The sequence below is a fragment of the Hypanus sabinus genome, chromosome 19 (genome assembly GCF_030144855.1).
Source record: "Hypanus sabinus isolate sHypSab1 chromosome 19, sHypSab1.hap1, whole genome shotgun sequence".
NCBI lineage: Eukaryota > Metazoa > Chordata > Chondrichthyes > Myliobatiformes > Dasyatidae > Hypanus > Hypanus sabinus.
Window position 1 is genome coordinate 78,821,859 of NC_082724.1, and position 12,851 is coordinate 78,834,709.

Genomic DNA, 12,851 nt, shown 5'->3' on the forward strand with positions numbered 1-12,851 from the left:
TGTATTTCACTGCTGTTCAATACACCGGCCCCTCCTGATACAGAGCTCTGTGTATTTCACTGCTATTCAATACACCGGCCCCTCCTGATACACAGCTCTGTGTATTTCACTGCTGTTCAATACACAGGCCCCTCCTGATACAGAGCTCTGTGTATTTCACTGCTATTCAATACACCGGCCCCTCCTGATACACAGCTCTGTGTATTTCACAGCTGTTCAATACACAGGCCCCTCCTGATACACAGATCTGTGTATTTCACTGCTGTTCAATACACCGGCCTCTCCTGATACAGAGCTCTGTGTATTTCACTGCTGTTCAATACACCGGCCTCTCCTGATACACAGCTCTGTGTATTTCACTGCTGTTCAATACACCGGCCTCTCCTGATACACAGCTCTGTGTATTTCACTGCTGTTCAATACACTGGCCTCTCCTGATACACAGCTCTGTGTATTTCACTGCTGTTCAATACACAGGCCCCTCCTGATACAGAGCTCTGTGTATTTCAGTGCTGTTCAATACACCGGCCCCTCCTGATACACAGCTCTGTGTATTTCATTGCTGTTCAATACACCGGCCCCTCCTGATACACAGCTCTGTGTATTTCACTGCTATTCAATACACCGGCCCCTCCTGATACACAGCTCTGTGTATTTCACTGCTGTTCAATACACAGGCCCCTCCTGATACACAGCTCTGTGTATTTCACAGCTGTTCAATACACCGGCCCCTCCTGATGCACAGCTCTGTGTATCTTTTTTTGAAAAAATCATTTAGGGATATAGCCTGGAACTGGAGCTTCTGACCCTTTGAGCCTCACTGCTTAGAACACCCAATTTAATGCTAGCTAATTAAGAACGACAATTTATAATGACCATTCAGTCTACTAATTGGTACATCTTTGGACTGGGGCATCCGGGGTATCCCATGCATTTTCGGCAAGGACATACAGGGATTCCTTTTAGAGGACGCCAGCATTGAACTTTTAACTCTGACACCTGAAGTGCAATAGTGTCACACTCACCACCACACCACCCTGGCACTCCATACTCAATTGATATGTTACTGAATACTGATCATTATTAACTGATTGCGACAGAGAGAGATACCAACTGAAGTTCAGAAGAATGACGAGTGGCAAAGTGGTGTCCCAGAGACTGCAGATGCTGGAATCCAGAGCAATGCACAAAAAGCTGCAGGAACTCAACAAGGGAGGTAGTGTTTACCTCACCTGGATCCACCTATCACCTGCCAGCTATTGCTCCATCGTTTTATACCAGTTATCTCTGTTCTTTCTTTCCAGTAAAGATGAACCATACTACTAGCTTCTGGAAGAGTTATTAACCCCCAGGCATCAGGCTCTTGAACCAACGGGGATAACTTGTCTCACTTCACTTGTTGCATTACTGAACTGTTCCCACAATCTTTAGACTCACTTTAAAGGACTTTTCGTATCATGTTCATGATATTTATTGCTTATTTATTATTTATTATTATAATTTTTTTCTATTGTATAGTTTGTTGTCTTTTCCACATTGATTGCTTGTCCATCCTGTTGGGGGTGATTTTCCAATGATTTTATTCTGTTCCTCGGGTTTACCTAGTAACCTTGCGCGGTCACCGTGTTTTACTAGGAGCTGTGCTATCGTGCTGCCCTCAACCAAACGGTGAACCATCAGTTATTTCTATTTGAAGTTTTACTTGAACAGAGGGTTATGAGATTTTAGAGTTATTGGCATTAGAGGACTGTAGCCACTTGGTTATTTAGATTGCACTTGGATTTAGTGCATCCAGAATGTAAAAGATCATTTTTGAGAAATAAAATCAAAGGTTTTGGGATTCTGTTGGGGAAGTGAGATTGACACCAACGATTGGACCATTTGTCATCTTGTTGAATATGGAGTGGGCTGAGAGGGGAACAGTGGGCTGTGGTGAGCAGTCCTCTCCCAAGTGAAGGTTAGGGAAGACAGAGGGCATTGAAATTCAATACAGAATACTCAATAGAAAACCATAAGACTATAAATTTGGACATTGAGTCTACTCTCCCATTCCATCATGGCTGACTTACTGTCCTTCCCAACCCCCTTCTCCTGCCTTCTCCCCTTAACCTTCGACACCCTGATCAATCAAGAGCTTATCAACCTCTGCCTTAAATGTTCCCAAGGATTTGGCCTCCACGATGGAATATGAGGCGTTCCTCCTCCAAACTGAATGTGGCTTCATCGTAGCAGTCCATGGAAATACGTGTCAGAATGGGAATGGGGATTGGAAATGTTTGGCCTTCGGTAAATCCTGCCCAGCAATGAATTCCACAGATTCCCCGCCCACTGGCTAAAGCATGCACACATCAAAAGTTAAATCCAGTCTCTAATCCCTTACTTTTGCTGACCACAGTAAACACATTCTAACTAGCTTCTGGGAAGTCTTTATGTGTTACTGATTTAAAATTAACACTTCACTGAGCAACTTACTTCATCTGCTTGACAATGGTGCTCTTGCCAGATTCGCCAGCACCTGAAAGAGAGAAAATGTAATTAGAAAGTATTTGTACTCAGTTGTGAGTCATTCTGTGTACATCAAGGTGGGGAGAACTGTTTGAAGGGTGGACGGGTAGTGTGTGCAAGGTGTTGGGAAATAGGGTGGTGCTTTCCCATAGATGTAGTATCTGGATTGAAAGGCCATCATATGACATAAGAGCAGATTGAGGCCATTCAGCTCATTGAGTCTCCTCCATCATCCAATCATGGCTGATTTGTTACCCCTCTCATCCGCATTCTCCTGCCTTCACTTCATAACCTTTGATACCCCAACTAATCAAGAACTATCAGCCAAATTTGTTATGGCTGACCGCAAAGTCCTAAACTCAAAGATTTCAGACTCTATCCAATATAAATACCCTCAGTAGAGGGAGGTCCTACTACAGCTACCCAGTCCTTAAAGACCAGTTCACTTCCCTGTTTATTCTCCATGGTGAGTTTCACAGCCAATTCCCTCTATATGAGCAGTGGGACCTCTCTCCCTGCCGAAGAGGGGATACTTCCAGCTAACAAATGAGGTCAAACACAGTTCATAAACACAAGAGATTCTGCAGATGCTGGAAACCCAGAGCAACACTCACATCACAAACATAATAACCATCGCAAGTATACCCAATGACTTGCCCTCCACACCATCTGTGACAATGAATTCCTGAGACTCGCCACCCTCTGGCTAAAGAAATTCCTCCTCATCTCTGTTCCAAAAGGATATCTTTGTATTGCGAGGTGGTGCCCTCTAGACTCTATAGGAAACATCCTCTCCACATCTACACTATCTAGGTCTTTCAATATTTGGTAGGTTTCAATGAGATCCCACCACATTCTTCTAAACTCCAGCGAGTACAGGCCTTAAATCATCAAATACTTCTCATGTGTTAACCTTTTCACTCCCAGGCTCATTCTTCTGAACCTCCTCTAGACCTTCTTCAATGCCGTCACTTCCTTTCTTAGATTAAAAAGCCAAGATTCAATTGGGAGAAGTGTGCAGATGCAGTAGCTCATCATCACACTAGGCCACTGAGAAGATTTAAAGAGTGAGGAGTTTCTTTCAGTGGGTGATTCAATTGGGAGAAGTGTGCAGACGCAGTTACTTGTCATCACACAAAGCCACTGAGAAGGTTCCAGGATAAAAGAGAGACACAGCCTTGTGGAATGGTCGTTGAAGGAGCAGTCAACGGAGGCTTCGGCGAGGACGGGCCTAGGTGAGGTAAGACGTAAGTTACTTTCAGATCTCTTTTCTCCTCTAACTTAAGAATAGTGGGTATGACTGCACAGCCAGTTTTCTACTCTGGATATCCAGGAGCCTTCCAGCTTCCTTGGTGGTCACATCTGTGCCAGGTGCGCTGAGCTGCAGCTCCTTAGAGACCGAGTTTGGGAACTGGAGCTGCAGCTCGATGACCTTTGACTTGTTGGGGAAAGTGAGGATGTGATCGATAGGAGCAGTCACACCGGGGCCACTGGAGACAGATAAGTGGGTGGCAGGGAAGGGAGAGCGTCAGGCAGTGGGGAGCACACCTGTGGCCATCCCCCTTAACAATAAGTACTCCATTTTGAGTGGGGGGACGACCTTCCTGGGGGAAGCAACAGTGGCCGTGCCTCTGACACTGAGTCTGGGCCTGTGGCTCAGAAGGGTAGGGAATGGAAGAAGATGGCAGCAGTACTAGGGGACCCTACAGTTAGGAGGACAGACAGACCATTCTAGGGGTGTGAAAAAGAAACACAGCTGGTAGTTTGCCTCCCAGGTCCCTGAGTTCATGATGTTTCTGAGTGCATCTACAATATCCTGAAATGGAAGGGTGAACAGCCAGAGGTCGTGGTACATATTGGTACCAGTGACATAAGTAGAAAAAGGGAGGAGGTCCTGAAGACAGACTACAGGGGGTTGGGAAGGAAGCTGAGAAGTAGCACCTCAAGGGTAGTAATCTCAGGATTACTGCCTGTGCCACGCGGCAGTGAGAATAGGAATAGAATGAGGTGGAGGATAAATGCGTGCATGAGGGATTGGAGCAGGGGTAGGGATTCAGATTTCTGGATCATTGGGACCTCTTTTGGGGCAGGTGTGACTTGTACAAAAAGGATGGGTTGCACTTGAATCCCAGGGGACCAATATCCTGGTGGGGAGATTTGCTAAGGCTACTGCGGAGAGTTTAAAGTAGAATTGCTGGGGGGTGGGAACTGAACTGAAGAGGCAGAGGAGGGGTGGTTGGTGAACAAGTAGAGATGGCTTGTATGCAGTTTGTGAGGAAGGATAGGCAGATGATAGAAGGAAGATGCACTTAGCCTGATCGTTTGAGATGTGTTTGTAGGGTTCTCAGATTATTAACTGTATGTTAACTGTTAACTGCTTATATAAAATGGCTTCTCTGTAGCGTTATAATGAAATGGCTTCTGTGCATATACCTGATGAGGTAATGCTCTGTTTAGTTGGAATGTTTGGGTTATAATTATTGATAATGGAAGAACTAACCAATGGTAGCGATGTTGTTCTATCTGTATGTGTGGGAACCTGGAGTGAGTGCGCGGGTTTCTCGGGAGGAGAACCGAAGAGTAAGGACGTGCTGGATCCGCTCTGGTTGACCATCGAGGTTGGTCCCGGGTGGCAGGTCGAGGAGGTGGGAGAAGATCGAACGAGGATGGAAGGCTTCGATAATTGAGCTCCAATGGTTGTGCACGAACTGATTGAATTTGATAAGTTTTGGCACCTTTTTCTTTCTTTTTATATTGTATCACTATTAATTACCTAGTTCTAGTCAGATTTATAAAGTGTAATCCGTAAAATGTACATGGTGTGCTGTCTGATATTGTATGTGTGAGTTTGTTCTGGTGTGCACTACACCGCGTCTGCGCAAACGGGAGACACGATCTGGGTGTTTCCCCTTGGCATCACGCACCGATAGCCCCAAGCATTATGTGTCTATTTTAATGCAAGGAATGTCATAAACATGGTGGATGAACTTTGAGCGTGGATGAATACGCGGAACTATGACATTGTGACCATTACAGAGACTTGGATGACTCAGGGGCAGGAATGGCTGCTGAGTGTGCCAGGCTTTAGATGTTTCAAAAAAGACAGGGAGGGAGGCAAAAGAGGTGGGGCGTGGCATTGCTAATCAGAGATAGTGTCATGGCTGCAGAAAAAGGGGAAGTCATGGAGGGATTGTCTACTGAATCAGTGTGGGTGGAAGTCAGAAACAGGAAGGGGGCAGTAAGCGTTTTTTATAGATACCCTAAGAGACATTGAGGAGCAGATAGGGAGGCAGATTCTGGAATGGTGCAATAATAATAGGGTTGTTGTGATGGGAAAAATTTACTTTCCTAATATTGACCGGCATCTCCTTAGAACAATGGGTTTAGTTAGGGTGGAGTTTGTTAGGTGTGTTTAGGAGTGTTTCCTGACACAATAAGCCTACCGGGGAGAGGCTGTACTTGATCTGGTATTGGAAAATGAACCTGATCACGTGTCAGATCTCTTGGTGGGAAAGCATTTTGGAGGTAGTGATCACAACTCTATCTCTTAAAAGTCAGGAGACAGGTAGCTGGGTGACTGTCAGGAGAGGGAAGGGAATTAGACAGAATGAGCAGAGCACCCCTGTGGCCATTTCCATCAACAATAAGTATACCATTTTGGATACCGTTGATGGGGATGACCTACCAGGGATAAGTTGCGGTGGTTGCATCCCTGGCACCAAGACTGGTCTCTCAGCTCAGAACAGAAGGAGGGAAAAGAGGAGAGCAGTAGTGTTAGGGGATTCGATAGTTAGGGGGACAGATAAGAGGTCCTGTGGGAGAATCTCGGATGGTCTGTTGCCTCCGTGGTGCCAGGGTTCGTGATATTTTGGATAGAGTTCTTGGTATTCTCAGGAGGGTGGGTGAGCAGCCAGATGTCGTGGTCCGTGTAGGACCAATTTGCAGGAGGTCCTGCAAAGAGAGGTTAGGGAGTTAGGTGCATAGTTGAAAAACAGGACCTCCAGGGTTGCAATCTCAGGATTGCTACCTGTGCCACGTGCGAGTGAGGCTAGAAATAGGAAGATAATGCAGCTAAATACGTGGCTAAGGAGATGATGCAGAAGGGAGGGCTTCATGTTTCTGGATAATTGGGCCTTGTTCCAGGGAAGATGGGACCTGTTCCAACAGAATGGTTTGCACCTGAACTGGAAGGGGACTAACATCTTTGCGGGAAAGTTTGCTAGTGCTGCTCTGGGGGGGGGGGGGGGGGTTAAACTAGATTTGCAAGGGGAGGGAAACCAGAATTGTAGATCAGATGGTGAGGTGGAGGAGGATAAAGGTCATGCGAGGACTGTTTGTATGGACAGAAATCAAAGGTTTGGATGTGATAGAAATGTTTCGGGTGCCAAACTGAAGAGACGGGGAAGAGGCATCTGGCTCTCAGATAGAGAAAGATAGGAGACAGAGTGTGAGGGAGGAGAGGCAGGTGATAGAGAAGGGACACGCTCCCCGGTAGACCAAAGGTTTGAGATGTATCTATTTTAACTCAAGGAGTGTTGTGAACAAATCAGGTGAGCTTAGAACATGGATCAGTACTTGGGGATATAATGTGGTGGCCATCACAGAGACTCAGGGACAGGAATGGTTACTTCAAGTGCCAGGGTTTAGAAATTTCAGAAAGGACAGGGAGGGAGGCAAAAGAGGTGGAGACATGGCACTGCTGATCAGAGATAGTGTCACAGCTGCTGAAAAGGAGGAAGACATGGGGGGATTGTCTACAGTGTCTCTGTGGGTGGAGATTGGGAACAGGAAGAGGTCAATAACCTTACTGTGTGTTTTTTATAGGCCACCCAATAGTAACAGGGATATCGAGGAGCAGATAGGGAAACAGATCCTGGAAAGGTGTAATAATAACAGAGTTGTCATGATGGGAGATTTTAATTTCCCAAGTATTGATTGGCATCTCCCTAAAGCAAGGGGTTTAGATGGGGTGGAGTTTGTTAGATGTGTTCAGGAAGGCTTCCTGCCACAGTATGTAGATAAGCCTACAAGAGGAGAGGCTGAACTTGATCTGATATTGGGAAATGAACCTGGTCAGGTGTCAGGTCTCTCAGTGGGAGAGCACTTTGGAGATAGTGATCATAATTCTATCTCCTTTACAACAGCATTGGAGAGAGATAGGAACAGACAAGTTAGAAAAGTGTTTAATTGGAGTAAGGGGAATTATGAGGCTATCAGGCAGGAAATTGGAAGCTTAAACTGGAAACAGTTTGATCTCAAGGAAAAGTACAGAAGAAATGTGGCAAATGTTCAGGGAATATTTGTGTGAAGTTCTGCATAGGTATGTTCCAATGAGACAGGGAAGTTATGGTAGGGTGCAGGACCCGTGGTGTACAAAGGCTGTAATAAATCTGGTCAAGAAGAAAGGAAAAGCTTACAAAAGGTTCAGAGAGCTAGCTAATATTAGAGATCTAGAAGATTATAAGGCTAACAGGAAGGAGCTTAAGAAGGAAATTAGAAGAGCCAGAAGAGGCTGTGAGAAGGCCTTGGCAGGCAAAATTAAGGAAAACCCCAAGGCATTCTACAAGTATGTGAAGAGCAGGAGGATGAGCTGGGTGAGATATGGTCAGACCAATCAGATATGATAGTGGAAACGAGTGCATGGAGTCGGAGGAGGTAGCGGAGCTACTTATTGAATACTTTGCTTCAGTATTCACCAGGGAAAAGGGCCTTAGCAATTGTAAGGATGACTTATGATGGACCAAAATGCTTGAGAATATTGACATTAAAAACATTAGATAAGTCACCAGGACTGGATGAGATGCACCCCAGGCTACTGTGGGAGGTGAGGGAGAAGATTGCTGAGCCTCTTGCGATGATCTTTGCATCACAATCAGGATGGGAGAAGTACCAGAGGATTGGAGGGCTGCAAATGTTGTTCTCTTGGCCAAGAAAGGGAGTAAAGATAACCCAGGAAATTATAGACCGGCGAGTCTTACTTTAGTAGTGGGCTATTTGTTGGAGAAGATCCTGTAAAGCAGGATTTATGAGCATGTGGAGAGACATAATCTGTTTAGGGATAGTCAGTATGGCTTTGTCAAGGGCAGGTCATGCTCTACAAGGCTGATTGAATTCTTTGAGGATGTAACACATTGATGAAGGTAGAGCAGTGGATGTAGTGTATAAGGCATTTGAAAAAGTCCCCCATGCATGGGGGAGACCTTGCTTTGTGAATCCAGCATTAGCTTGCTCACAGGAGGCAAAAAGTTGTTGTAGATGGGTCATATTCTGCATGGAGGTTGGTGACCAGTGGTATCCTGCAGGGATCTGTTCTGGGGCCCCTCTTCTTTATGATTTTTACAGATTATCTGGATGAAGAATCAGAAGGGTGGGTTAGTAAGTTTGCTGCTGGCACACTGGTTGGGGATGTTGTGGATAGTCTGGAGGTTGCCAGTCGTTACAACGGGACATCAATAGGATGCAGAACTGGGCTGAGAAGTGGCAGATGGACTTTAACCCAGAAAAGTGTGAAGTGTTTCATTTTTGTAGGTCAAATTAGAAGACAAGAATATAGTATTCATAGTGAGACTCTACAGTGTGGAGGGTCAGATAGGTCTTGGGATTCATGTCCACATTAGGGTTAGGGTTAATGTTAGGCTGCTGCGCAGGTTGACAGTGTTGTTAAGAAGGTGTATGGTGTGTTGGTATTCATTAACCATTGGATTGAGTACAAGAGCCGTGAAGTAATGTTACAGCTTTACAAGACCTTGGTTAGACCCCACTTAGAGTAAACATGAGGAAATCTGCAGATGCTGGAAATTCAAACAACAACACACACAAAATGCTGGTGGAACACAGCAGGCCAGGCAGCATCTATAAGGAGAAGCACTGTTGACGTTTTGGGTCAATGAAGGGTCTCGGCCCGTAACGTCGACAGTGCTTCTCTTTAGGCCATTTCCTAGGGCTGAAACATGAGGGGACATAGTTTTAAGGTGCTTGGAAGTAGGTGCAGAGGGGATGTCAGGGGTAAGTATTTCACACAGAGAGTGGTGGGTGCGTGCAATGCACTGCCAGTGATGGTGGTGATAGGTACATGGACCTTAGAAAAATTAGTGGGCTATGTGGTAGGGTAATTCTAGGCAGGTTCTAGAGTAGGTTACGTGGTTGGCACAACATTGTGGGCCGAAGGGCCTGTGATGTGCTATGTTCTGAAATTGCTCAGAATACTCCAAATGCAGATTGACCTGTGCCTTCTGAAGCCTCGGTCTTAATCATACATGATTAAATGTGAGAACGGACAGAGTACAGGAGAGACATCTTTGTATGTGGAATTCACTTCCAGTGTAATGGCAATGATCAGTTGGGTTCATGGGATCTCCTGGGCCTGAGAATAGAATAGTACAGTACATTACAGGCCCTTAGGCCCACAATGTTGTGCCAACCCTCAAACCCTGTCTCACATATAACCCCCCACCTTAAATTCCTCCATATACCTGTCTAGTAGTCTCTTAAATTTCACTAATGTATCTGCCTCCACCACTGACTCAGGCAGTGCATTCCACGCACCAACCACTCTCTCAGTGAAAAATTTTCCTCTAATATCCCCCTTGAACTTCCTTCCCCTTACCTTAAAGCCATGTCCTCTTGTACTGAGCAGTGGTGCACTGGGGAAGAGGCGCTGGCTGTCTATTCCTCTTAATATCTTGTACACCTCTATCATGTCTCCTCTCATCCTCCTTCTCTCCAAAGAGTAAAGCCCTAGCTCCCTTAATCTCTGATCATAATGCATACTCTCTAAACCAGGCAGCATCCTGGTAAATCTCCTCTGTACCCTTTTCAATGCTTCCACATCCTTCCTATAGTGAGGCGACCAGAACTGGACACAGTACTCCAAGTGTGGCCTAACTAGTGTTTTATAGAGCTGCATCATTACATCGCGTCTCTTAAACTCTAACCCTCGACTAATGAAAGCTAACACCCCATAAGCTTTCTTAACTACCCTATCAACCTGTGAGGCAACTTTCAGGGATCTGTGGACATGTTCCCAGATCCCTCTGCTCCTCCACACTACCAAGTGTCCTGCCATTTACTTTATACTTTGCCTTGGAGTTTGTCCTTCCAAAGTGTACCACCTCACACTCCTCCGGGTTGAACTCCATCTGCCACTTCTCAGCCAACTTCTGCATCCTATCAATGTCTCTCTGCAATCTTTGACAATCTTCTACACTATCTACAACACCACCAACCTTTGTGTCATCTGCAAACTTGCCAACCCACCCTTCTACCCCCACATCCAGGTCGTTAATAAAAATCACAAGACGTAGAGGTCCCTGAACTGATCCTTGTGAGACACCACTAGTCACAACCCTCCAAACTGAATGTACTCCCTCCACCACAACCCTCTGCTTTCTGCAGGCAAGCCAATTCTGAATCCACCTGGCCAAACTTCCCTGGATCCCAAGCCTTCTGACTTTCTGAATAAGCCTACCATGTGGAACCTTGTCAAATGCCTTACTAAAATTCATGTAGATCACATCCACTGCACTACCCTCATCTATATGCCTGGTCACCTCCTCAAAGAACTCTATCAGACTTGTTAGGCACGATCTGCCCTTCACAAAGCCATGCTGATTGTCCCTGATCAGACCATGATTCTCTAAATGCCCATAGATCCTATCTCTAGGAATCTTTTCCAACAGCTTTCCCACCACAGACGTAAGGCTCACTGATCTGTAATTACCTGGACTATCCTTACTACCTTTTTTGAACAAGGGGACAACATTTGCCTCCCTCCAGTCCTAGGTGGGATAAACATCCAGAAATGTCCTCGAGGGAGATCAGGAATCTGGGAAGCAGCTAATGGGTATGCTATAAGGCTGTTTGCAAAAAGGCCTCAGTCACCAATTTTTCCTGTATAACACAGGGGTAAGATGGTAGTGTAGTGGTTAGCACAGTGCTTTACAGTACCAGTGACCTGGGTTTAATTCGCATGAGGAGTTTGCATGTTCTCCCCTTGACCACATGTGTTTCCTCCAGGTGCTCCAGTGTCTTCCCACAGTCCAAAACCAAACTGTTTGGTAGGTTAGTTGGTCATTGTACATTGTCCCTTGATTAGGCTGGGATTGAATCAGAGGATTGCTGGGCGGTGTGGCTCCAAGGGTTGGAAGGGTCTATTCCACCTCGTTCTCAACTAAACTAAAATAAGACAATATTGAACTATAGAGTAATGAAGTCATACAGCGTTGAAACAGATCCCTTCGCTTAGCTACCCATGTGGACAAGATGCCCTTCTAAGCTAAGGCCAGTGACAACGCTACAATGTATATTGGTTCTGAAATAACTTAGCAATGTGATAGCCTCAATGTCTCTGTGAGGGATACAGCAGTGGTTCACATTTCCAGGGATTTCCTGAAACTGCTCTGTTGGGGTGGCAAATATGTTGTTGTTAAGTGGGGGTAAGTTTTTGGGAATTCTATTATTTTTATCTCAAAATAGGAAAGTTTCCACTGGTTTACCAATGCACCTTCATCCATCCTTTTAATAGTGGTAGTGAAGAGATCTATTCTATGTTTTCTTGACTAAAGGGATAAAGGTCATGTGAACTTGAGTTAGTAATTGCCATGTTCAATTACTTTTCAATTCTCTGCAGTTTATTTTCACTTTATTTTATTAAAGTGCCTCTCCCATTCTGACTTGGAAGCCTAATACATTCTCATTATATTAGCTAATGACTTTATTAATAACCTTAAGGCCACCAGAGACTCTCAGCAAATCCTTAAAGAGGGGCTTCCACCATCTGTAACACTGACTCCTGTTGCTTTAGTTCCACCTTAACCTGTGAATTACGATTTCAGTTCTGTTCATGTCCTTCAGAGTTAATCGCTGACATTTTATGTTAGGGATTGCTTTATCTCTCATTCCAGCACAATGAAGAGATAATTTAATTTTTATAGTGTTTTCACTGGATGATCATTATTGCCTTTGGTTACTTCCTGCGGAGAGACACCCTTGTAATGTTCTCTCACCCACAGGATTAGGCTTCCACATTGCTCAGGGTGAGGTACCAACCCAAATTCATGAACTTTCCCTATGCTCTTGTACATCCTGTACCTTGGTTGGAGGAAGGGCAGGATTGGATGATGCAGGTCCCGGGGTTCAGGTGTTTTAAAAGGAATAGCATGGGAGGTAGAAAAGGGAGGGGAGTGGCATTGCTGGTCAGGGATAGTATCACGGCTGTAGAAAGGGAGGGCGCTGCAGAAGGAGTGTCCACGGAGTCAGTCTGGGTGGAAGTCAGAAATAGGAAGGGATCAATCACTGTGCTGGGAGTAGTCTATAGGCCCCCAAATAGCCCTCGGGACACTGAAGAG

General features: G+C 45.3%; 1 protein-coding gene across 1 annotated transcript in view; it reads right to left on the minus strand.

Moving 5' to 3' along the window:
• LOC132378091 (guanine nucleotide-binding protein G(t) subunit alpha-1) overlaps positions 1 to 12,851 on the minus strand; it is a 139,342-nt gene that overhangs the window by 56,367 nt on the left and 70,124 nt on the right. The window contains exon 2 of the mRNA XM_059944838.1: positions 2,473 to 2,515. Within this exon, the coding sequence (XP_059800821.1) occupies positions 2,473 to 2,515 (43 nt within the window). The remainder of the gene's footprint in view (positions 1 to 2,472; positions 2,516 to 12,851) is intronic.